Source organism: Anabrus simplex, chromosome 8 (assembly GCF_040414725.1).
Source record: "Anabrus simplex isolate iqAnaSimp1 chromosome 8, ASM4041472v1, whole genome shotgun sequence".
In the NCBI taxonomy this organism is placed as follows: Eukaryota; Metazoa; Arthropoda; class Insecta; order Orthoptera; family Tettigoniidae; genus Anabrus; species Anabrus simplex.
Window position 1 is genome coordinate 120,308,511 of NC_090272.1, and position 27,204 is coordinate 120,335,714.

Genomic DNA, 27,204 nt, shown 5'->3' on the forward strand with positions numbered 1-27,204 from the left:
TTGAGTGTGTGTGACTTTATCTGTTACCAATATTTATGTGCACCAGCATTTATACTACACGCAACTGATCATCATTGGTATCGTTTCCTCACTATGTCAACTAGCGAGCTCTCTCGTTGACATTCAAAGGCGATGTTGGATTCGATTAGATATGACAGAGTGCATTACTGATTTCAGAGGATAGTTTATATTTTCTCGGATCTGGTTAAATTTCGGAAAGGCTATTCCAATGTAAATTTATAGTGAGGAGGTTATCATTTCTCTACGGACGCTTGAAATATGTTTTCATGATACATATACGGTTAAGTTAGGTGCCGCTATTTGAATAAGAAATCTGAAACGTTTGCCAAAGAAGCCTCTGGAGTGATACTATAATTTTTTCAGAGTTAAAATAATGCATCAGAGGTATGCATTTCCTGTTGTTACAAAAACAGCTTTTACAATGCCATTCACTGTTCCTGCTTTTCGACACAGTATGGGCCCATTCAATACCACAAATTTTTGTGCTGCCATTTGAAAGACTCATTCAATAGTTTTCCTTCCCCAGCCCAACCAGTAATTGAAAATCCTTTTCATGTTGTCTAGAGTTCTTTTTACATAGGGCCTTATGAAACTGCATGACAATGGGAATGTTTCATCTTCCAAAAAGTAGTGAGGAAATGGACACTTCCATGCAGTATCTTCTTTCTTTTTCTTTTCTAGCCTATTTCAATCCACTGCTGGATACAGGCCTCTTCCACATGCTTTCATCGTATTCGGTCTTAAGCCACTTGGAAACCAGCATGTTCCAGCCAACAGCTTTACGTCATCGAGCCATCTCTTCTGGGGTCTTCCAATGCCTCTCTTGTGTTCCCATGGTCTCCAGTGAACAATCGTAGAGGTACACCTGTTGTAGTCTTGTCGAGCTATATGTCCTACCCATTGCCATTTTAGTCTTGCTACTCTCTCTAGGATGTCTGTTACATACGTTCTTCTCCTGATGTCCTCTGAACGGATCTTATCCCTAAGGCTGATCCCTAGCATCTGTCGCTCCATGGCTAGTTGTGTTCGCTGAAGCTTGCGAGCACTTTCCTTCGTCAGAGTCATCGTTTCCAGCCATGCAGTATCAGATTTTGAAAAATAACAAACGAGTATGCCGTAGTGTGGATATCATCTGCGAAAACGCAAGTTTTGATCAAATTTATTGCCTCTTAGAAGTGAAGCTTCCATGGTGTGAAGAATTATTTAATTTAATTTCCGGGTTGAACCGTGTTGTAATTGTACGCACATCACGTACAGTTTGCCGACATTTCGAATACATTGCAGTATTCTTTGTCAAGGCGACTGAAATACCCCTACTCGATCCGAGGTAATCAGTCTCTCAGGCAGAAATTACACTACTAGAGTGGTCTTGATCTTGGCCTTTTATATCCTAGTCTTTCTGGCTGACGTAAGCCCTGGCTGTCTCGCGAGAATTATGGAAAGTATGCCTCACAGCCAGGTAGTGGGGTCTTGCCCGCGCTGTTATGTAATGGGGTTGCGGCCCGTGTGTTTATGTTGTGGTCTGTATGTCTTAAACTATGAATGATAGGCATCCAAGAATTACTGATTTTATATCCTTCTTCTAAATTTATGTTGTTCGGATTTTCCTTTCCAGATTCCAAGGTATAGCTGCTAGGATCTTGGTCTCGTCAAATGATATTCCGTGCCTAGTTTCGTAGGAATGCTTGGCTACTGCTGAAATATCTGCGTTTTGGTTCTTGGTGTGACGGATATGTTCTTTTAGGCGGGTGGAGATCAGACGTTTTGTCTCACCTACATAACAAGCTCCGCAGCTGCATTCAATGTGATACACTCCAGGGGCCTGTAATTCTATTGTGTCTTTTACTGGTGGTAGATAACGGGCTAGCTTACGGTGAGGTTTATAGATAGTTTTTATGTTGTATTTGTCCAGTATCTTGCCGATCCTGTCTGTAGTGTTTTTAATGTATGGCAGAATCGCTGTTTTCTGGCGGGTCAGTTCTTCTTTCCCGTTATTTTCTCTTGTGGCGGCCTTTTCTTTGTTTTCTGATTTTTTAAGGACTCGTCGGATGTTATTGAGCGAGTAGCCATTTTTCCTAAGGGTTTCCGTGAGGTGTTCTTTCTCTTCCTCGAGGTGCTCTGCGTCAGATGTCGCTATGGCCCTGTTCACTAGTGATGTTAGGACAGCTTGCTTTTGTGATGGGTGATGATGAGACGAGGCGTGTAGGTACCTGTATGTGTGAGTGGGTTTCCTGTATACTGCGCGACTCAGCGTCCCATTGGGGTTGCGTATTACTAGCACATCCAGGAACGGTAATTTTCCGTCTACTTCTATTTCCATTGTGAACTGAATATTTACGTGTATGGAGTTGAGATGGTCGAGAAATAGCTGTAGGTTATTGCTCCCGTGAGGCCAGATTACAAAAGTGTCGTCCACAAAGCGGAGAAAACATTTCTGTTTCAGGGCAGATGTAGCTAAGGCTTTCTGTTCGAAGTGTTCCATATACATGCTTGCTATTATTGGAGAGAGTGGCGACCCCATCGCGGCCCCTTCTGTCTGTTCGTAGAACTCCCCTTTGAAATAGAAATAAGTGGCGCTAAGGCATTCTTTAGCTAGTGTTGACAGGTCTTCTGGAAGTTTCTGGTCTAATAGCGGAAATACTTCTGTTAGCGACAGCTTGGTGAAAAGTGACGGGACGTCAAAAAGTACGGACCTATTTGTAAGCTTTACAAAGAATACTGCAATGTATTCGAAACGTCGGCAAACTGTACGTGATGTGCGTACAAGTACAACACGGTTCAACCCGGAAATTAAATTAAATTTATTGCCGTTTCATACCGATTTACGACATGCCAACTTTCAAAAGTGAAAAATCAGGAGAAATTTTGCAGCGAATCACAACGTATTACGACACATCACTGATGGCAGAACATGTACAAATTCATTATAATTCAATACATTAACAATTCTATTTGCCCATATATATATTTTTTCCATCATTTACATGTGAATACTAAATACTGGACATACCTGAACTGTAGGAACATGTGACTTCTCATCCTTCAACATGGTGATCACATTACGACTAATCGTTGTTCAACAAACCAGTAGCTAACTTAGCCTTCTTCAGACACTCGGAACTAAATTTTTGCTCAAAGCACTTGCCTTGCTGAACTGATTTCAAGGTTAAAAGTTTCTCCAAAGTTTGTTCAGACAGCAAGGATCTGAACTGTGTTTTTGTCTTTGTGACTCTGCTAAAAATCCTTTCACATTCTGCATTGCTATGTGGAATTGATAAAATAGCAAGCATCACCTTAGAGAGTGTGTCATATTTAAGTACACCATCAACTGATTTCATCTGACCTACCAATGCCCATTGAACATCAATTCTTCCTTTTGCCAGGTCTGTTTCTTTCAGCTGAAAGTTACAGAACTGGGAGTGCAGAATATCAGTTTCTTCATCCAAATGTTCCGTTTCACTAGTCAAAATGTTCGGACACTTGTTTATGAAAAATCTAAGGGCAGATAATGATGCCTTACGTATAGCAGAAATATTTGCAACTTCTGCATTAATTAAAACTTCATCTTTGAATGGAAATTTGTGTACCATGTAGTCACACGATGAAGAGAAACACTTTCTAACAGACTTAAAGAATATACACTTTTCCTCAGACTTCAAGGTGTTCACTAAAACAAACGCAGAGTTCCCTATCATCAGATCACAATCATCCTTTTAATTTGCTGGAGAATGATAATCTACATCACGGAGAGAGGAGAATCTTTTAATAACGTCTGGTTTCACAAAACTTGCCATCACATTCTTCAATAGTTCCTCCAAAACTGACCTCAATAAGTAGATGTGCGGCATACTTGACTGAAGAACTACGTTTGGATTCTCAAAGATATCCATAAAACTTGAGAGAAAAAGGCCAAAAAAGATTTATGTAAATTTGATGAAAGGAACAAGAAAAGTAGTTCTTCACGTGACAATGAATGGCTCTTAGTGTCATAAGTAGTTTCATTTTTTTAGTGAAACTGATGACTGGGTTTTCCTTTTAACTGAGGAGTGAGGTGAAATGTTATGACAATCCTTAACATTTTCAGACAAACAAGACACATCTGCACTTAAAGTGTGCTTAGGAATTTTGTAAGTATTCAAAGTTCCCATCTGAGAATCCTTACTCACAATTTTGCTCCTGAATAATGTAACCAAAGGGTCCCACTGAAGCAAAATCCTATCTAAACACCTTCATAGTGATAACCATCGAGTAGGCACATGCTTCAGAATTTTCCTGATCTCTGTGTTAAAGTCTGAAATTCTCCGAACTTTTCTTTCCTCTTTGCACTCCTTTCCAGATAATAATATATATCAATTATACTTTCATCTACATTAACGGGCAAGCATGCCTTACCCTTCTCGGTAGCAAGATTAATTAGGTGACAAGAGCAGCCTACGATGATTATGTTACTATTTTCCCGTTTCAAACATCCTGCCACACCATTCTTTAATCCTACCATTACTGGAGCATTATCAGCACCAAGAGCTAGGCAGTTTTTTAATGGAATGCGGAATTCCTGAAAAGTTGAGAGCAAAAGATTGGCAATGTTTGCTCCAGTAGCATCCCATTCTAAATTAGGCACAGAGAGTAGACAATTCTCAATTTAATTGAGTTCAGGCCTAAAAAATGTTACAACAATGGGATATATCTTCCAAGTCGCTTTTATTGCTACCATCAGTAGCAACAGAAAATGCATTCACTTGCAAATGTGATACAATTTTCGCCCTTTCTTCCGTGCACATTTCTGTAATGATAGCTGTTGTTTTCGTTCCAGCACACCCATATCGTTTAGCGATTTCTGAATCAGGAAACATTTTGCGAAACAAAGGTCGCGCGTGATCGGCACAATTTACAGGCAGGTTATGTTCTACTATAAATGACGTAAATAACGCCTCAGCATTCGTCACAGGATTTATATCTTGGTTTTTACATGAAAAGTTCAGTTTCTGGTTTCTTTCTACACACTGAACACTCTCCGTATGTTTTTTCGTTTGCATGTGCTTGAGTATATCGCATTTCCCGCCATGTGCAACTGAAAAATCACACCTACTACATATAGTACAAAATGTGAACGTTGGCCCCTTTCTGGATTCACTCAAACACAGAAACTCCTCCCTATAAGCACTTTTAAACACTGCATCATATGTCTTTTGTTGACATTTTGGCCAAAACAAATATTAAGGCACAACACGAGCACTTCTGCAGGTCTTGTCCCGGGTAGAACGCCTATGTTTCTGAGGTTAGGTTACTCCAAAGAGAATGTTACTCGCTTGACTCGCTTGCAAAGAGAATGACTGTATTATAGACCAAAGAGCAGCACATGACTGGCCACCGTGCCCAGTACTGCCACTTGGTATCATTATTAGAACTACTATCGACCAGCCATACTCAGCCATATATCGACAGAACGAGGAAATCTGCAGGAGTTTAAAATAATACGAAAATTATGGATATTGCTCTGAAAATTGGGAGAGTGGACCCAGCGATCGGGAGGAACGATGAAAAATCGGGAGTCTCCCGCTCAAATCGGGAGACTTGGCACATCTGTAAAATGTATGGAGTTTTTCCTGAATTTTATGAAAAATCGGATATAACGACAATCTGCTATAGGGAGTAAATTTTTGCCGTTATAAATTCTCACTATAACGGACTTTTACTGTATTTATTTTACAGCACACACAGTTAATAGTGATAAAATAAAAAATTAAATAAATCAATTTTGTGTGGCCATTTCTAGCCGGGTGCAGCCCTTGTAAGGCAGACCCTCCGATGAGGGTGGGCGGAATCTGCCATGTGTAGGTAATTGCATGTTATTGTGTGGAGGATAGTGTTATGTATGAGTTGCAGGGATGTTGGTGACAACATAAACACCCAGTCCCTGAGCTAAGGGAATTAACCATTTAAGGTTAAAATCTCTGACCCGGCCGGGAATCGAACCCGGGACCCCTGTGACCAAAGGCCAGCATGCTAACCTTTTAGCCATGGAGCCGGACATTGATAATATCATTCCCTATTTGTGGTATAGTGTATTTCCATTGTCAGGGTAGAGATATATGAGAAGAAGGAAAATGATTTGCCAAATAATTCCTCAAAGTAGCTGTCAAAGAACAATCATATACTTCAAGTTATCTTATGTTGATAGCTACTCCCACTATCTCATCATCTTCTCCCTATCTGACGGCCTGTAGGCAATTCCCTCTTGCTTACGTACGTAGTCGTGGAGGACGCAAGCAGCTTTTACAATGGCATTCACTGTTCCTGCTTTTCAACACAGTCTGTGCCCATTCAATACCACAAATTTTTGTGCTGCCATTTGAAAGGTGCATTCAATAGTTTTCCTTCCCTGGCCCAACCTGTAATTGAAAATCCTTTTCACATTGTCTAGGGTTCTTTTTACATAAGGCCTCATGAAACTGCATGGCAATGGGAACGCTTCATCCGCCAAAAAGTAGTGAGGAAATGGTCAGTCAGTTTCATTGTGTCTCAACGGCGAAGGCGGAGGTATGTTAAACCCTCTTGGGTCATCAAGAATTTCAATGCACTGGCATTAAAAGATATCTTCATCACTGTTTTGTCCGGCGTAACCTGGTTTGATGATAGTGAAAAGTCCATCTGTATCACAGCATGACATTAGAATGGTAGAACATGTAGTTGTAATTTCGAGAATCGTTATTTGGAAATTTCTGTATTCAGATATGCTTCCCGTCCACAGCCCCAGTGCAAGCTGGGAAGGTTCCATATCATCTGAAAACGATCAGCAATCTTTGATCTCCTGTACGTACAGGCATACACATTTCTTTCAATACATCCCAGATTATTTTCGTAGTATCTTTAAAAATGGCTCCGGCTGTGGTCTCCTCTCTTGCAAAATATAAAGAAAAGTGATAAAAGATACATCCAGTAGCCAAGTTCCTGTACAGAAGGAAATAAATCAAATATAAAAATGAAAAAAAAACCCATAAATATTCTTTTATTTCAGTGTCATTTTATTTGAAAATTTTGTAACTGTATTCATTTAATTGATTTCAGTGGCTGAGTGCAAAGAGAAGTGGCATAATCTTCGTACAATTTTTATATGCAAACTGAAACCTCCGCGAAGTGGATCCAGAAGAAAGAAAGTGGCATACTAATTGGCAGATACCATGCAGTTTTGTGTGCTATCCATAAAAGCGTTGCCTCTTCCCTTGTCCAGAAATTTGTCACAAATACCATAGCACAAAACAACAGACAATATATTAGAAAATTCAGAAAGATTTGAGGATTGCAATGGCCCACCGGAGGATTCATCAAACATATTGCAGTCTTCATAATTTTGTCTCGCAGGAGTTCTTTTACGTGCCAGTAAATCTACCGACATGAGGCTGACGTATTTGAGCAACTTCAAATACCACCGGACTGAGCCAGGATCAAACCTGCCAAGTTGGGGTCAGGTCAGTGCCTCAGCCACGTGAGCCACTCAGCCTGGCACCACGACTTCTGAAACAAGCACTATGCCCCCCAAGCATTGCCTGAGAGAACAGTAGTGCTGCAAAAGACTCAAGTTAAGAAAAGACTGAAGGTCAGGAATAAATCGTCCGCGGAGGCAGATAATTGTGTGGCTGAATATTTCAAAGCAAAAGAAAAAAATAGGGCAAGACTGGAAACACCTACTAACATGGCTGCCACTAGCTCCCACAGAACTGAAAGGATAGGGGCTATCAAAATGTTTCTATTGAGCTTGATACCTGAAATAGAAGAATTTACTGATTCTCAAATTAAACTATTAAAATGTAAAATTATTAGTGTTACTGATGAGATAGCACCCCGACCATAGGTCCATTTTTCACTATTTATCACAACTGCCTCACAACAATCAGATTCTATGCATTTCACATACCTCTGCAATTCCTCCAGTTTCAATCATTGCAGCTATAAGCATACCAGGGGCCTATTCCACGAACGAACTTTGCAACTTTTCACTTTGCACTTTGCACTTCTCAGTTCAGATTTTGTTCCACCATCGCTTTTCAGATTTAGCTTGCAAAGTGAAAAGTTAGAAATCTTTTCACTTTTCAAGCCTGTTATGTTCCTCCATTGGTACAGAAATGCAAAGTGCAAAGAAATGAAGTGAAAAGTTTTCATAAATCTTGCAAAGAGATGATTCCCTTTTCATATGTTAATTAACAAGTATGTACATTAGTTTCTTGGCGTAGAATTTGGTTTAGTGATATAAACACGTTACGACGTGAGCTTTTGTTAGCATCAAGTGAGGACAGTGATGAAGAATCCAATAATAGAACATACAAAGACAGGATTAATTTTCATAACCTCACTTCGACGTAATATTGTGAGTTATTTCGTATTATCCCAACAGAGGCTGACTATATTCTTGAAATGATCGGTCATTTATTGAAACATAAAGAAGTAAATTCCTTTCCAAAAAAGAACAAATTCTTATGTTTACATTTTTTAGTAAATGGTGCCCAGCTGTACTGTGTAACAGCAATGCATGGGACATCAAAATCAATTATTTGCAGAACTGTTACCAAAGTCGTAGATGTTATAGTAAATGTAATATTTCCTAACAGTATGTTGGCCTGATAATCCACTCAATATAGCGACGGGATTTCTAATGAAGGGTGAATGTCTTTCTGTGTGTATATGTGTTGATGGTACTCTCGTTAACATTGATGTGTGTCATCATTTGAGAGGTTATCTTTAACGTTAACATTGATGTGTGTCATCATTTGAGAGGTTATCTTTAAAGTTGTCAAAAAAGGATGTCACGTTTCTCCTTGACAACTTCCACCACAGCCAGCTTCTTGTAATAACCTTTCTTTCCCATGATAAAAACTTTAACGGTACGATAATTATACCGCCAAGTTTGCAGCGAAAAGTAAAGCATTAAAATCATAGAGTATTAGGCCTATACAGTTTGCTCATGGAATAAACTCGATCGGATCACTCATTCGCAAAGACTTTTCACTTTGCGAAGAAATTGAAAAGTACAGCCTAGTTCATGGTGGAACAGAAAGACTTTGCACTTTGCAAGAATTGAAAAGTGAAAAGTGCAAAGTTGAAAAGTTGCAAAGTTCGTTCGTGGAACAGGCCCCAGTACATAAGTTTTTTAACAAACTTTGCAGGGAGTCTCACCTCCAACTATTACAAAATGTGGAAAAAACTTACAAATACTTCCCTTAAATTATGAACAGAAGAGATCTTTCTTCCTTTTGTTTAAAATGTATGTCTATTTCTTTAGTGTCATCTTTCTTTAAATTTGTGTGAAGCAAAACAATAAGTAATAACAAAGGTTACTCAAATCCTTTCTTTTCTTTTGATTCTTTCTTCTGCAATCACACACTCCCTCATATTTGTGTCCATCTTCTGCATGGTAGGAGCAACCATCTTTATCAATTCCAGATAAGAATCTTTGGACATTCTGTAAAATGCCATAAATTTGGTGTTTTGATTCAACTGTTCTGCTGCAATGATATTTGATATTTCTCTTTGTGGTCTGCAGCATTGATAATAGACAACTATGTCTGAACTATTACTTTACACGTTGCCAAAACCACCTTCAAGAATAGGTACTAAACATGCTTCGATCACCGCACTCTGTAGTAATATGTATTACGAAACTGTCAACTGATCCAGATTCAGCCATGTTCGTGTGCAGAAGGAGAACATCAATCGATTGCAAACTGGCTGCAGAATAGTTTGATGTGCAAATGGTTTCAAACTTATGTTGCTAAACAGTCAACCTGTGTGTGGAGGGCCTTACAGGATGAGATCATTGCTGGTGCCTATTGACATGGCACTGGTCAAGAGGATGGAACCGTTGCAAACAAGAACAGTTCTAGTGATGGAGAAGACGACTTGAATCTTCAAATACCTAAACTCAGTGACATGTTAAATGCAATGGATGCATCAGTGCAAAGGGTATATACCAAATGTTAGAAAAGTAAAATAAACCAAAATGCCAGATTTCTTTTTACCAGGGTCAAGCTCAAAATTAATCTCGGCATACTGTAAAATACTCTTGTATAACCACTGTAACTTACTTTGAGCGCTAAAATAATTCATGACATTTTTTAAAGTGACAATAACATTATGCGAGTTTCCTTAAGTGAAAATTAGTCTAAGGTGAAAAGTTCAGATTAATATTAAAACTAAAAGTTTAGCACTGAGAATGATGTTTCACTGTCAATTTCAATGTATTCATTAATAACGTCACAAACCTGATATATTAAAAGAATCCTCAGTGCAAATTACGTTGGTAACTCATATCTCTGCCTTTAATCACCATCATTATCATCATAGAACCTGTCCAGCATGCCGGGTAGGGTGGTTTTGAACAAGTTTTAGCTATCGTTGTCTGTCCAGAAGTGCCTTCTCTCACCACTGGCTTCCAATTCCTTCTTCTTCTCTCCACATCTTCTCTCAGGTGGTGTAGCCATCTCTTCCTAGGTCTTCCCACTGGCCTTCCTCCTTCAGTCATTCTTTCTAGGCATGCACATGGTGTTTTTGTGCCATGCATTTGCTTTACATGTCCATATCATGTTAGTCTAAAAGACCTTAGCTTCTCTTCTATCGAATCCACTTCAAGTTACATTCTGATGTCATCATTCCTTACATGATCCTTGTGTTTCTTTTTTTCTTCTTTCTTTTGGAGGGTAGTTCATAGAAACTTCATTTCAAATGTTTGCAGTTTACTAACTTCTCTCTCTTTCGGTGTACATGTTTACAGACTGTATATGAGAACGGGCACAAAGTATGACTTATACAGAGTCAGCTTGGTTCTCATAGGCACTTTGTTATCCCAAGCAGATGTCTTACGAGGCTGTAGAAGTTGGAACTGCTAGCCCCTCTGTTTACTATTTCTTTATCTACAGTACCTCTGCTGGAAATAATACTCCCAAGTTACTTGAACACACTGAATGTTTTCACTTTCAGCTTTTTGAACTTGGGTACGCATTCATCCAGCCTAGTCTGTACCTCTACCTCTGTCTTTCCCCAGATGGCTACATTGTTAGCAAACACCAATGTGTGTAGTTCTCCATCTCATTCTCTTTTCAGGTTTTAAGAATACTGTCCATGACAATAAGGAATAACAATGGTGAGAGTGCACTCCATTGTTGAACACCCTATGTGGTATTCAACCATTCTGAATGGCCATCCCCAACATACACACAGCTGCTACAGTAGTGGTACAACATCTGACCTTGTCTATGAGATATTTAGGCACTCCCAGTTCTCTGAGCCACTTCCATATGACTGGTCCAGGCACCCAATCAATCATATGCCTTTTCTAGGTTTATGAATACTACAATTAGGTCTGTCCCTCTCTCTCAGTGCTGTTCCATTAACATCCTTAGGATGATAAGGTCTGATGTTCTTCTATTGGTTCTGAATCAATGCTACTCTTCTTCCAGGAAAGGTTCAATAACTGCTCGCAGTCTGATTTCAACCACTTTTCCCATTATTTTCAGACCATGGGAAAGAAGAGTGATACCCCCTATAGTTGGCACACTTTCTTCTGCATCCTTTTTTAAATAAAGGGATAATAATACCAATTGTCCAGTCCTCTGAAACCCAATTTTCACACCGTATTGCCGTACTGCACTCAAGGTATACCTAGCGCTCTGATCATGTCAGCAGTAACTTCATCAATACCAGCTGACTTACTATTTTACAATTTTTTAGAGCAATTTCCACCTCAGACCAAGTAATTGGAATGTCATTTGTCCTAAGCTTTTTTTTCTCTCATTCAGGAGTGTACGAAGGAGAAACCTGTCTTTAATATTCCTGAAAATAGAAAAAAATGTTATAATGATATCATTATAATGACATAATATATAAACCTAATTTGTAAGAAATTCTTAATTGTGCGTAAAACTTGCTCTTTGCCTTGATATATGCATAACTCAGGTTCAACTGTATATTAAAAATAATTAACCCTCGATAGGGCGCGTGACGTTTTGTCGTTTCAGGAGGTGTGCATGGTTCTTTTGGCCAGAAAAGAGTAAAGTTAAAACTATAGATGTGATTTTATCAACATGTTAGTTTCCAGTTTCACATCAAAGGAAGCATTGTTTGAGATTAAAGAAATGTGCTTTATAGCCGAATGAATATATACCAATCCCACAGAAGTATATTTTAACACAACGTCATGCCTTACAGTGATTATCACAAAGAAACATGGTAGTAACTTAACAGTAGAAAATGAACACGTTCTCAGTGTATTTCACAATTCAAGCTGCAAACACGATGGAACATTATTTAATGTAAATGTAAAAACTGAACAGGAATTAAGTTACTAGAATGAAAGAAGAAGAATAAAAAGAATACAAACTTATTCAAACTTTGTTTGGTGTGAGAACTTCAAATGTACTGTAATAATGAAAAGTATGGTAATAACACAGCTCAAACTAACTGCCAATACAAAACCATATTTATAAAATATAAGACTACTTTAAAACATCTCGAAATGGCTTCTGAAAATGTTCGCATTGCACTATTTCAGTTACTCAGCATCAGAATATATTTCCCCTTCAGAGTTAGCAGAACTAACACAAACAAACATGGTATGTTCTTTACAAATGTAATGTGAACATACTCTGCACTATGTTTTTAACTAGCAGTTTTTCTTCCATACAGAAATGAACATCTTTTGGGGACCGGGAAAAGGTAGCGCTGATGCTGATTCAGAATTATTTGATAAGTTAATCAGCTATGTGGGAAACGATATGGAAAGGAGCGTGATAGTAGCAGGTAATCTCAATTTACCAAATGTCAATTGGGAAGGAAATGAGAACGACAGGAAGTATGAATAACAAATGGCAAATAAGTTAATATGGGAAGAGCAGCTGATTCGGAAAGTGATGGAACAAACTAGAGGGAAGAATATTTTGGATGTAGTGCTGGTAAAACCAGATGAGCTCTATACAGAAACCAAAGTTATAGATGGTATTAATGATCACGAAGCTGTTTTTGTTGTAGTTAAAATAAATGTGAAAGAAAGGAAGGTTTTAAAATTAGGACTATTAGGCAGTACCATATGGCTGATAAAACAGGCATGAGGGAGTTTTTAGAAAGTAACTATGATCGGTGGAAAATGGTAAATAAAAACGTAAACATACTCTGGGATAGGTTTAAAGCAATTATTGAGGAATATGAAAATAGCTTTGTACCTTCAAAGGTGGTAAGGAATGGCAAAGACCCACTATGTTATAACAGAGAAGTAAAGAGACTAAGAAGGAGGTGCAGGCTGGAAAGAAATAGAGTTACAAATGGCTGTGGAAGTAAGGAGAAATTGAAGGAATTTACTAGGAAATTGAATCTAGCAAAGAAGTCAGCTAAGGATGACATGATGGCAAGAATAATGGGCAGTCATACAAATTTTAGTGAACAATGGAAGAGTATATATAGGTACTTTAAGGCAGAAACAGGTTCCAAGGGGGACATTCTAGGAAACATTAATGAACAAGGGGAGTGTGTATGCGAAAATCTTCAAAAGGCAGAAGTATTCAGTCAGCAGTATGTAAAGATCGTTGGTTACAAGGATAATGTCCAGATAGAGGAGGTGACTAATACTAAAGAAGTATTCAAATAACAATGACATTTACAGTTAGATACAAAAGTTGAAAACTAGGAAAGCAGCTCGAATTGATAAGATTCCTGGGGATATACTAAAGGCAATGGGTTGGGATATAGTACCATATCTGAAGTACATATCTGATTATTGTTTGCATGAAGGAGCTATACCAAATGAATGGAGAGTTGCTATAGTAGCCCCTGTGTATAAAGGAAAGGGTGATAGACATAAAGCTGAAAATTACAGCCAGTCAGTTTGACATGCATCGCCTGTTAGCTTTGGGAAAGCATTCTTTCTGACTATATCAAACACGTTTGCAAAATTAATAACTCGTTTGATAAAAGGCAATGTAGGTTTAGGAAAGGTTATTCCAATGAAGCTCAACTTGTAGGATTCCAGCAAGATATAGCAGATATCCTGGATTCAGGAGGTCAAATGGACTGTATCGCGATTGACCTATCTAAGGCATTTGATAGGGTACATCATGGGAGACTACTGGCAAAAATGAGTGCAACTGGACTAGAAAAAAAGAGTGACTGAATGGGTTGCTATATTTCTAGAAAATGAACTTAGAGAATTAGAGTAGGCAAAGCTTTATCTGTCCCTGTAATAATTAAGAGGAGAATTTCTCAAGGCAGTGTTACTGGACCTTTATGTTGTCTTATATATATATATATATATTTATCAATGATATGTGTAAAGAAGTGGAATCAGAGATAAGGCTATCTGCAGATGATGTTATTCTGTACAGAGTAATAAATAAGTTACAAGATTGTGAGCAACTGCAAAATGACCTTGATAATGTTGTGAAATGGACAGTAAGCAATGGTATGATGATAAATGGGGTTAAGTCAGGTTGTGAGTTTCGCAAATAAGAAAGTCCTCTCAGTTTTAATTACTGCGTTGATGGGGTGAAAGTTCCTTTTGGGGATCACTCTTAAGTACCTAGGTGTTCATATAAGGAAAGATCTTCATTGGGGTATAATCACATAAATATGATTGAATAATAAAGGGTAGAGATCTCTGCACATGGTTGTGAGGGTATTTAGGGGTTGTAGTAAGGATGTAAAGGAGAGGGCATATAAGTCTCTGGTAAGACCCCAACTAGAGTATGGTTCCAGAATAGGGACCCTCACCAGAATTACTTGATTCAAGAACTGGAAAAATTCCAAAGAAAAGCAGCTCGATTTGTTCTGGGTGATTCCGATAAAAGAGTAAGAGAGAAAGGAGACGAGCTGCTCCACTAAGTGGTATGTAGTACAATTTACGAACTTCATCATATAGATCCGTATTGATACAGCCAAAATTATGGAACAATGTTAGGTTTATGGTCTACCCAATCAATATACATCACTTCAAAACTGAAAACTTTTTCATATAAAAACATATTAAATATATTTTGGGACAGGTTTTGTTTCTATTTGGGACTTCTTCTGCCATACAATCAAGTGGTAGATTATAAAACTCACTGTTCAGAAATTGAAAAAAATTGACTATTTAAGATACGCTAAAGATATAATATATACCTTATTTACACGAATTGTCCTCGCTTCTTGCAGAAGATAATGAGAGTGTCTTTAGTGTATCTCAAATAGTTCTTAAAAAGGCATTGGAACTTCTTTGATTAGTAAAGCCTACAGTTTCGTCTAGCATATCCTCCATAAAAAATAACTTCCAAGTTTTTGGAGGATTAACTGCTCTAGCAGCCACTTGCTTTACAATTATTTGGCTTATCAAGTCGTAACAACTGGTTTGTCGTGTTCAAGGAGGACCTTGTATTTTTCAAAGAGTTTGACCATCCTTTCCGGAGTAAACAGGAGGTGGTAAATAATCGGATCCCATAGCTGCATCTTCATTTTCACCTGATTGTTCAGAATCAAACTTCTCGTCATGCATTTCCACAGTATCATTGTGCTCTTCATCCAAAGCTAAAGGAGAATTGAATTCTACATCAGTCTCATCATTATCCTCAAAAACCAAGGCACTTTATAGCCCCTACTTCCCTCTGACCAGTGTCCATAACAGATTGAGCCTCACTAATTTCACTCCTGGGTTTGTGTCCATATGCCTCCAAAAGTAATGAAAGCAGATCTTTTTCTACACTGCTGAGAAGTTTTTAAATTCTTTCCTCAATCCTCTGGCAGTCCATGGCCAGAAAGAAACAATAAATAATCACTTAAAACTAGTTCAAAGTAAAATAAACTGTCACTAAAAATCACTTATTGTGCTGTCTAAAGGACCGGTCAGACATTCATGAAGGTTTGAAGGTCAACTGTCTAAAAACAACTCTTGCATTTCCTACAACATGTGGTTCAGGAAGAGTTTATTCAAAGGTACCGAAGGGGAGGGAACATATCCTTGCACAAATTTGAAGACAGTAAGACGCCGTTGCCACGCACAGTCGTTAAGACGGTGCGCGCCCTCTAGAGGATTAAACAAATGTCTGTATTCTGAAGATTCTTCACCTTTTTGACGCATTAATTTCTAAAGGCAATGCTTTATCTGTACAACCTATGTTCCCTGTCCTCAGCTACTCGTTTCATTTCTAAGTAGGAACCATAATGAATCTGCCAAGTCTTGATGAAATTTTCTTCCTCCCTTGAATTTCTTGCAGGATGCTTTAGTTTGTTCTCTTTTCAATCCCTTTAATCCTTAGAATTCATCTCCAGATCCATATCTTAAACACTTGTTTCCAATCGTTATCTCTGACTACAATTGCTATGTCATTTGAAGAGTGAAGGCTGAGAAAAATTTGTATATAAAAAGAGAGAGAGAGAGAGAGAGAGAGAGAGAGAGAGAGAGAGAGTGTGTGTGCGCGCGCGCACGCGCACGCGTGCATGTTCGTGTGTGTGCACATTATACTTTTGCCAAAGTAATTCCTATATTCTGCAAAATCTTCCTGCCAAAAATATAAAAACACAAAACAAAATAAACCCTACAAAACTACGGCTTTGATGGGCTTCGGGCCTAATAAGCAGCCACTGTTCAGCCCACAGGCTTGAGATTATGAGGTGACACGAGGTCAATGCGACAAATCCTCTCTGCTAGTATTCTTAGATTGCTCTCTCACTGTCAGGTAGCTCCTCAATTTGTTCTCACATACATTCAGTAAACCATGATCCAGTCCCCAGATCTAAGTAAAAATCCCCTGACCTATCTGGGAATTAAACTCAGGGTGGGGCCGGCTGCCAAATATAAAAATAAAAGAACATAGTAAGGAAGCGACAGATAATGATGTCACTCACCTTTACTCTTCAAAGTAGGAGAACTGGGACTAATCTCTTGTTTAATAAATGGATACAATTCTTGACTCCATTTGCCATTACGGAAACACTGGTCATAGTACAGGCATAGAATGTTCCACAACTGACCTGCAAGTACAACGCACATACATATTTTTAGAGCCACACAGCTGCAATTAATAACTGACAAAATGTACAGCACAATAATTTACTCTAGGAAGAATATTTGACAAAGCACCTCTGCATGAAGAGCTTGAATCCCAAGACAGATTCAATTCTCAGTTCTATGGGTAGCATAAACAAAAATTCTCAATCATACTGTGTACTGTTTGGCAGCTAAAAGGTTAATGTTTATGTTAGAATACTTTACAACTTTGGGAAATGATCACTACAACTATATGAAAAGGATAACTGGAGCATAAAGGGCCTCTCATAAATACCATCACAATCTAAGGAAGTCCTGGCTTGAGTGATGAACAGATTTCTATGTTTCTCAAGAGTCCAGCATGGAAATATTTCTCCAGGACTGTTTACACCAGCAACCTCACATTCCAACTGCTTTTCGAAGAATCTTCAGAAACTTTTGTCTCCAGTTGGCACCATCTATCAAAAGCTAGCTGCCATATGACATGATATACAGTAAATCTCAATGAATTGTTTTTCAAGGGCAAGGGGGAAAATTACGATGAATGCGGGAAAACTATAAATGTGCGTGACATAAAAAATAGGGGGAAAGCAAAATAATAAAATACGGGTACTCTAATTGGGCATTTTTCATCATGCAAATAATAATAATAATAATAATAATAATAATAATAATAATAATAATAATAATAATAATAATAATAATAATAATAATAACAACAACAACAACAACAACAACAACAACAACAACAATAATAATAATAATAATAATAATAATAATAATAATAATAATAAGAAGAAGAAGAAGAAGAAGAAAAACAACAATAATAATGGCGCGTGGCCACCGAAGCCGGGTGCGGTCTTTCGAGCTGCTGCGTGATAGGTGATCTACACCCATATTAAAATGCGGCCCTATCAAAGATAAATCCTAATGCGCATACAGCTCCCAAACCGTTGAAATTAACCAAACCAAACCCCATGGCACTACAGCCCTTGAAGGGCCTTGGCCTACCAAGCAACCACTGCTCAGCCCGAAGGCCTGCAGATTACAAGGTGTCGTGTGGTCAGCACGATGAATCCTCTCACCGTTATTCTTGGCTTTCTAGACCGGGGCCGCTATCTCACTGTCAGATAGCTCCTCAATTCTAATCACGTAGGCTGAGTGGACCTCGAACCAGCTCTCAGGTCCAGGTCCCTGACCTGGCTGGGAATCGACCCGGGGCCTCCGGATAAGAGGCCCCCTACACCACGAGGCCGGCTGAAATTAACCTAGGAAAGTTAAAATCCCCGACCTAATAGAAACTCCGAGACCCCTTGAACCGAAGGCTAACACACGCTAACCATTTAACCATGGAGCCGAACATGCTCATACTATATATACATAACAGTATCAAAATATTGCAAACGTGAGATACATTATGAAAATAAAAAGCGTGACTTTTACGCCGTTTTGTTTCACTTTTCTCTACATCTCGTAATAACTGAACACCTTTAAAGTCAGTTCTCTTATTGCAAATTAATGATATATGTGGATATTACAGTGATAACCTTTAATTTGGCAAAGATTCCGTAGACCCTTCGCGAACAATAGGTTAGAGATCCCACACGGCGTGGCTCGGACGATGTCACAAAGGTAAGAAATTCAACATGGCATGTCTGGACGATGTCACAGCGGGCTATGCGAGGCTGCCAACTTTGTTTTAATACTAGGCTCTTTTCTTCTTGTTTTTCATCGTTTTTAGTGAAAAGATTAAGTCTGGCATGTAAAAAGACAATTGGGCAAAGGACAACGTTGTCAACAGGCCACTAGCATCCCACACATTCCACAAGGTATGATGCGATTAATAACCCTATGACTAATTAAAACGTACCCGGTGCACGCCGTGACTATTTTAAACGGTGTGATTTTCTCATTTTCAACGAAGGTGGCAGCCCTAGCCAGCCTATAGCAACACAGAAAATGGTGGCAAATTAGAGTTCTACAGTGCCTCCGTTTTAACTCCTGTAAATAAAAATACTTCAAGGGGTCGGTTACTAAGTCGAGAAGTGTTGGCACCAGGAGGGTCGTAGTGCGGTTGCGCGTGAATAACTTGCTAAGAGCACTCTAGCCTAAAAGATCTTTGCTCAAGACTAGCAACTCTGAATCGCCTGTACATTCTCGCGTAACAGGTTGCCGCTATTATATGCAATGCAGGAGTATTGAGCCGTTTCTTTAAATAAAAATTTAAAAAAAACTTTTGTGCATATTTTTCTTACGTATGATCGATCCACGCAGGAAAATTGTGGCCTAGGGCAACTATTGTTTAGACAATCGTTGTGATAAAATGATAGTTCGAGGAATAATAGATGCAGGAAAATTTAACATTGGTTTATATGGAACCTTTTTGGGACCGAATGAATTGAATGATGAATACAGGAAAACGACAGTTCCCGCAACTACTGTACATGTAAGGGTCACAGCGTTCAGAAACACAAAACAAAGAATAGCAAAGTATACACCATTACGAGAAAGTTCTCTAGGAGGAACTTGAGAGAGAAGTATACACACAAACTGAATAGCCTAGACATCTGAGACACAGAAATTCGAAAGATGGAAACAGCACTTCACAGAAGTACTTAATAATCACAGTGAGGAAACAAGAACCAAAGAAGGTGAACTACCAACATGACAGAATATTGTACAAGCAGTGAGACAAATGAAGAGTGACAAAGCGCTCAGAAGCCCTTAACCCTTTCACTCTGGTTGGCTGCGGTAGCAGTCAGGAGGGAGCTGTGCCACGCACCCGGTGGACTGCTGCAGCAGTTGTGCTGGAGCTGTGCCTCATAGCCGGTCGACCGCTGTAGAAGCCGCATGTCTTTCGGCTGTTTTCCGTTTCACTACGATAGACTGCTGTGGAAGTTCAGCCTTGGAAGTCTCTTGTGGCTGTCTTGGGAGTCTATAGTTACGGCTATGATCACTAGATGACAGGAGTAACCAGTATGAAGACAAAAGCAATGTTTCTGGTATGCTACTCACTTCACACTCAGTTGCTCTTAGCTTTCAATTGCTTTGAAATTGTGAAAGGCCTGATGACAAAGGGAAGATATACTGCAGAGGAAGCTCTTGCCCTCATAATGGGTAGTGACGTTGAAGAAGATGATGATGACAGTGATTTTTCATCCGATTCTGGTGACGGAAGGACTTCAATTAGACCTTCTACTTTAGGCATGTTTACTACTCCAGTTACCGTTTCATCGTCTAATAGGTCGGCCTACTTCGATGATTCGACTGAAGATGAAGATAGTGAGGATGAAGATCAGGTGCCCGAACCACCACAGAGCAGAAAACTAAATTGAAAAAAGTAGAACCTGAATCCAAAGAAACATAAGTTTGGTGCAGCTAATTCCGGATTGAAAAGTTTAGTGGACAATGCTAGCATGTTAAGTTTGTTTCAGTTGTCTTTAACACGAGTATCATAACTCTTTTGTGCGAGGAGGATGAAAAGTGCAAAAAATATAGTCATAAGCATTTAACCAACTATGCATTACAAATAAAATACTTTTAAACTCTGCCTGTCCTCTCCTTGCTTCACGAACCGACTACGAACTGGAGAGCAGAGCGAGACAAATATCCCATACAGTGAGGTCAGTGAACCACCCGCTGCTTGCGTCCAGAGGGTCACACCACCATACTTGCTATGCTGGACTGAAAGGGTGAAGGAAGATCCAGATCTAATAGCAGAAATAATGGAGCCACTTCTAGCACTGAACTGGAACAAAGAACACCTTCCTGAGAAATGGAAGAAGGGAGTCATCATCAAGATACTGAGGAAGGGCGACCTCTCGGATTGTAATACCTGGAGCGGAATAACGTTTCTCACATATGGGGGTGGGGTGGGTGGTGGTGTCAAGAGTCATACTGAACAGAATACGTCAACTACTGTGTCTTATCACGCCTGGCTACATAGGGAAGCTAATGAAATCCTGAAGTACACCAACAGCTTCAACTGTGAGGAGGAATCTGAACGGGTCAACCAAGCCTGGTTTCCAGTCCAGAAAACTTTAAATCCTGCAGGGCATGGTGGCTGAAAGCAACAAGTAGTCAGGTACTTGTTTCCACCCAGGCAGGTAGACCAATGCCGGGCTCCATAGTGCTTCAATCATTGGCCAAAGAACACCATTGTGAACCAATAAGTAAGCAGTGCACTATTGGCTTGCATTATCACTGGCCAAAGATCAGCCAATCAGTGACCGTCCCCCACTATGGCGGATCAAGCCTGCTCTATATACTGAGGTGGAATTGTAACTCCACTCCATCCCACTGCGAGCTTCGCAGCCATCGAGGTCATTCGGAACTCTTGAAAATATAGGATAGAGATGTTGATTCCCATAGGGAATCTGAAACATTTGTTCTGAATGAGTAAATTTATAATACCAATATAAATGGTCCATTATTGGACATTATAAATTTTCCAGCTAACTCATTCCTGGTTGCCAGCGTTTCGCCCCCGTGTGCTAGGCTGGGCTCATCAGTTGGTCCCTAGCACACCTACCAAGACGCATGGCTAGTGCATACCGTGGAGGCCACTGCGTAGGCTAATTGTAGCCACCAGCAGTGCTAATGCACTATGACAGACTTTGTCTCATTACCAAAGATTGATGCCTGCTTGGCCATCAGATGATATAGATGTTGATTCCCATAGGGAACCTGAAACATTTGTCCTGAATGAGTAAATTTATAATACCAATATAAATGGTCCGTTATTGGACATTATAAATTATCCAGCTAACTCATTCCTGGTTGCCAGCGTTTCGCCCCTGTGTGCTAGGCTGGGCTCATCAGTTGGTACCTAGCACACCTACCAAGACGCATGGCTAGTGCATACCGTGGAAGCCACTGTGTAGGCTAATTGTAGCCACCGGCAGTGCCAATGCACTATGACAGACTTTGTCTCATTACCAAAGATTGATGCCTGCTTGGCCATCAGATGATATAGATGTTGATTCCCATAGGGAACCTGAAACATTTGTTCTGAATGAGTAAATTTATAATACCAATATAAATGGTCCGTTACTGGATATACAAATTTTCCAGCTAACTCATTCCTTGTGCCAAGAAAGAGTTCCTTGACTGTGTTCCATTTAGTATTTAACTCTTCATCTGGTTGTTCAGCGAGGGCCTCAAATACATTCAGCTGTATCTTAAATTCATTTTGGACTTCTGGTTGTTCAAATTTCCCAGAGTTGAAATGTTTCATTTGTACAGTTGCCTGTTTTATTAACACTGCCACCTTCCATCTAATATCAGCAATCATTAGGTGATGGTCGCTACCTACATCTGTTCCACGTTTATTCCTCATGGCCACAAGTGAATGTCTCCATCTTTCACAAGTGTTTAATTTGGTTTTCTGTCTGGAGATCAGGTGACACCCACGAGATCTTGTAGCAGTTTAAGGAAACAATGATCCACCTATAATCAATCCAAAATTACTGCACAGGTCTATAAATCTCCAGCCATTATTATTTTCTTCTCTGATTCCATGTCTACCCACAATGATTTCTCTCCTTTAATTTTCATTACCAGTTTTTACATTTAAATCTCCCATTAATACCACATTGTCCTTCTTTATCCCTGCCAATGTTGATGACAGCCTATCATAAAACTCCTCCTTTTCTTCCTCTTCTGCTAATTCTGTTGGCATATAGCACTGTACTATGGTCGCAGGTTTAACGTTGGTTCTTACTGTATAGTAATTATACTGTATGATACAGGAGTCCATTCCGTTATGCTATTTTTTGCTTTCTTTGTGAGTAAGACACCCACTCCACTTGAATGCTGTTCATTTGGTTCTCTTCCGGAGTAAATTAAGACACTACCCTCTTCTGTGCTCATCTCTCTGTAGCCTGTCCATCTTGTTTCACTCAACCCAACTATCTCCAGTTTATGCTTTTTCATTTCTGCCATTACTTCTCTCAGTCTGCCAGTTTCGTACATAGTTTTCACGTTCCAGAATCCCATTCGTGTCCTGTATTTCATTGCAAAAGTCATCTACATAAAATCTGGTCAGCACAAATTTCATCTGATTTCTGTAATGAGTTTGATTCAGGTGTGAGAGTTATTAGCCCTCAGCGCCATAAGTCCAGTGGACGGGCTGCCTCCTGTCTGCGCTAGAATGCAGAATTTTTCGGTAGGGGTTATCTGCCTTAGCCTTTAAAGTTCCCTCTTTACCACAAGGCAGTGGTTTCTTCCTTGTTTAACCCCAAGAAGAAGGACTGCCTTCTCCGCCAGCTTTGCCGTACCAAAGGACTCCTCTTCCATTGCTGCTGTTGAGGTCTTCACCAGAGCCCTGTTAGCCATCACTGTTCAAGGTTCCTGTAGGATCTTCAGAGATACTGTAGCAGTCATGGGGCATATGTAGTCCCCGCTGTACATCACCCCAACAGGCAATCCCCTACTTCATACTGTTCCCCGCCTCCCATGATGTGGATGAGAGGTTGGCCTTATGGGAGACCAGGCAACAGTGCTTGAAAGAAAAAGATATCTCTTGTCAAAAAAAAGTATTCAACACAGGTCCATCCTGTTAACGCAATGAATGTGGGTGGGTATTACAATTACATTTTGTCTAATAATTTCTCTGCATACCATCCAATATACAATCTATATAGCTATGAACTATTTCCTGCACAGGTAAATGTTCATCAAACTATTCACAGCAAAACGAAATGGTTACCCCTTTATTAGATTTTGGATCAAGACGCCATCTAGTAAGCAACTAGCTGTAGGTTAATTCGGAAGAATTTTGATATTTAAATTAAGTAGAGTGTTTCATGGCATTATGATAATAATCAAGCAGTTTCTTGAACTGACAGTATATAATCCCAATACACATTATGAAAATTGTACAATGGTCAAGGAATGGTAAAAATGAGAAGAAATGGACATCTTTTAATAGTGTGTTCATTCTTACCAACAGTGACTTGGTGTTCTTGAAGGAATGAATACATGCTGAATATATCATCTCGCAAGATTTTATCTCCAAAAGTGAAATATGCTAAATGCCTCCCAGCATGAGCTGCAGCCATCAGTTGCAGAAGAGCCTTCAATCTTGGATTGCCTCTGTATGCTCCACAGCCCCAATTGCCAGTTGCAACAGGAGCTAGTTGTTCAGTGGGGATATCACAATTCTGAAATCCTACATATGCCTGAAAGCGCACAAAATAAAAATCATGGTTAGATAACAGTGAAAGAAAGAAAACAAAGTTTTGATATCTGAATGGTTCAATACCTTCCTGCAAACACAATACTAACCATTTTTAAATCTCATTTTTGTCTCATATTGGCAACAACTCAACTAAGGTTTTGGTTGAAGGAAGAATTCCACCTTCCAACACTTATTTGCTTTTTATGGCTACTAGTTAATATAATCACAAACGTATTCCAGCTTAAAATCTAGTTAAATGATTAAAAATATATGTTTCATTCCTGATATGGAACATCTTCAGCTAAAAATGTGTGTAAAGATACAAAAATATGCAGATATGAAATAAAAAACACTTATGATGATGATGATACTAATGTAGCTTATTATTTTATTTATTTATTTATTTATTTATTTATTTATTTATTTATTTATTTTGACTTTCCCAAACTGGAGATTGCTCCTGAGGACAAAGTATACAAGAAAAAAATAGATTTTAAAAGTAACTGTGAGTTAGCATATGGTTGGTTAACGTATTTGACATATTTTGTCAATAATTTTAGTACAGCATGCATTATAAGGAGGCTCACTGGTCAGGACACTCAGCTTTCAAACCAAGTCTTATGGATTCAAATCTTACCGACTTAGGCTGGGATTTTCAGTACAATTAGTATATGATGACAGGAACACGAGTAACAAGTTCATAATGGTTAATACATATCATAATTTTTAATTAGTTAACAATCTTGAATAGATTACATACACAGTTTCATACTCATACACTTTAGAAGCCTCAAGAGAATACAAGTGGGAAAAGTTCTTTCATGAATGTCAGGCCGTGACTTCTAATTACACTCATACACAACATATCAGAACCAGCATTATGCCACAAATGCTAAGGATGCTGCTCATGTCAACTTTCTACTTGAACAATAAACTGTCAATGTATCATACTACTATGAACTAATGCCTTTGTGTTTGTTTACATGGAATTCGTTTTTTTTAAAAACTCAACTAACTTTAAATACATTTACTCAGAGCGGCACAGTATCATCTGGCTAATTGCTATGGTATTCATTGTTGAGTAGTTTAGATGAAGCAGAGTCACCAGCAATCATGGTTTCCTTATATCAAAATAATCAACTTACATCCTTGGAACAACTGAGTCACCAGCAACCATGGTTCCTTATACTCAGGGTACCCACTAGCAACCTTCAACTGCTTTCTCTGTGTTTCCCTTTGATATACCTGATTTCCCTGTATTAAATTTAGAGCCGGTTCTACCACCTACTGGTACAGTAGCGCGTAACTTGCCCTCCACGTAAAAGGATGTTTCCGTTCGACCACTCCCAGGTAGCGCTATCGGCAGCATAAATCGTAACAATAGAGTAAAATAATATATTATTATTGGTCCACCTTTTCAATACAAAATGAAAATTACATAGGGACTAGTTTCGACCTAGTAATAGGTCATCATCAGCCTGAAGTAAGTTAAAGATCGAAGAAAACATAAACAATGTAAACACAAGTACAGTCTCTTTAAAGGTACATACCAAGTGGGAAGTTGAGTAGAGATATATTAAAAATAATAACTCATCCAAATTGACGAAGCACTGAGCGGAATTTATGTAAAGTTCGGTGCGCCGTATATTATAAAAGACCACTGTGCACTAAATGATGCAATAAAGAAGAATAGTAGGTTGAATGCTGGCTTCTTCTTAGCTGTTGTATAATCGAAGAAGATTACGTCGTGTTTTATAAGGTATTGATAGACGTCAAAATACATGGATGTTGGAAGGCTCTTCAGTTTTTTTGAACATGGCAATAGTTGCGTGTGGAGGCTTAGGAAACCAGAGAAGCGTTATATTATGTTAAAAAATAGAGATCCTTAAAAAAGTCCCGTGCGTTGTATAAATTGTGGAAATGGAAATCGAAAAAACTTGGTTCTTGAGCGATAATGTTGTTCATTCAGAGATCGATTGAAAATAAAGAATCGTAACATAGTCTTCTCAAGATGTTCATAAACCAGAATTAATAGACGATGCGAAGTATGATGCTAGGAGAAAGCTCTTCTGCTTCTGGAATCTTGAAGGACGATGGATGTTTCACGAGGTGGAGCAACATATATGGAGTTAAATAAAGGTGGAAATAAATTCGCAGTTCAATGCGGACCATAAATTTGATTCTGAATAAAAGACAGTAAGATTTTTTTTTTTTTTTTTAATATGTCAAAAGGAAAACTCAAGCGTGATGTGATGAGCTGAAGAGAGAAACGGAGGTAGGAAAGGATCAAAGGAAATTTTGAGGAGGTGAGGGAAGAAAAATGAAGGCAGGAGAAGAATATATAATTTTTTTATTTTTTATTTTTTTTATATTTTATTTTTAGCTGAAGAGAGAAACGGAGGTAGGTAAGGATCAAAGGAAATTTTTTTATTTTATTTTATTTTTTAGGAGGTGAAGGAAGGAAAATAAAGGTCTGAGTTTTTTTTTTTTTTTTTGGAGGTGAAGGAAGGAAAATAAAGGTCTGAGAATTTTTTTTTTTTTTTTTTTTTTTTTAAGGTGGGGCTGAGGGATGTGGGAATATGGAAGAATGATTAAGAAAAGTGCTAAAAACAGAATGAACAATCGGACCTTTAATATTAGATTTTGATTGTCTGAAAAGTTGAATTAGCAGGTCAAAAAGAATGTTTGATTTTTCGGAAATGTCATTGAGATTGAAATTGGGATTGAAATATTGGTCTAAATTAATAAAGCAATTCTCTGTTATGTTAAGGAGGGGTCCTTTATTCATAATTTTGAGAATTGTCATATCTTGTTTAATGTCAGTAAATTTATGATTACAATCATTCATGTGCTGACCAACTGCAGAAAATTTATTGTGTTTTTGGGCATTGACATGTTCAAGGTATCGTATTTTAAAGTTTCTTCCTGTTTGTCCGATATAAGAAGAATTGCAGCTGTTGCATTTGAACCTATATACACCAGATTTTGAAAAAGGGTCAGTTCT

At 38.7% G+C, this 27,204-nt stretch overlaps 1 protein-coding gene across 5 annotated transcripts in view; it reads right to left on the reverse strand.

Moving 5' to 3' along the window:
• Positions 1–27,204, reverse strand: part of LOC136878870 (poly(ADP-ribose) glycohydrolase) — a 171,689-nt gene that overhangs the window by 14,961 nt on the left and 129,524 nt on the right. For all 5 annotated transcript variants that reach the window (XM_068228816.1, XM_068228817.1, XM_068228818.1 and 2 more), the window contains 2 exons: positions 23,967–24,201; positions 16,879–17,004 (listed from right to left, as the gene is read on the reverse strand). In XM_068228816.1, the coding sequence (XP_068084917.1) occupies positions 16,879–17,004; positions 23,967–24,201 (361 nt within the window). The remainder of the gene's footprint in view (positions 1–16,878; positions 17,005–23,966; positions 24,202–27,204) is intronic.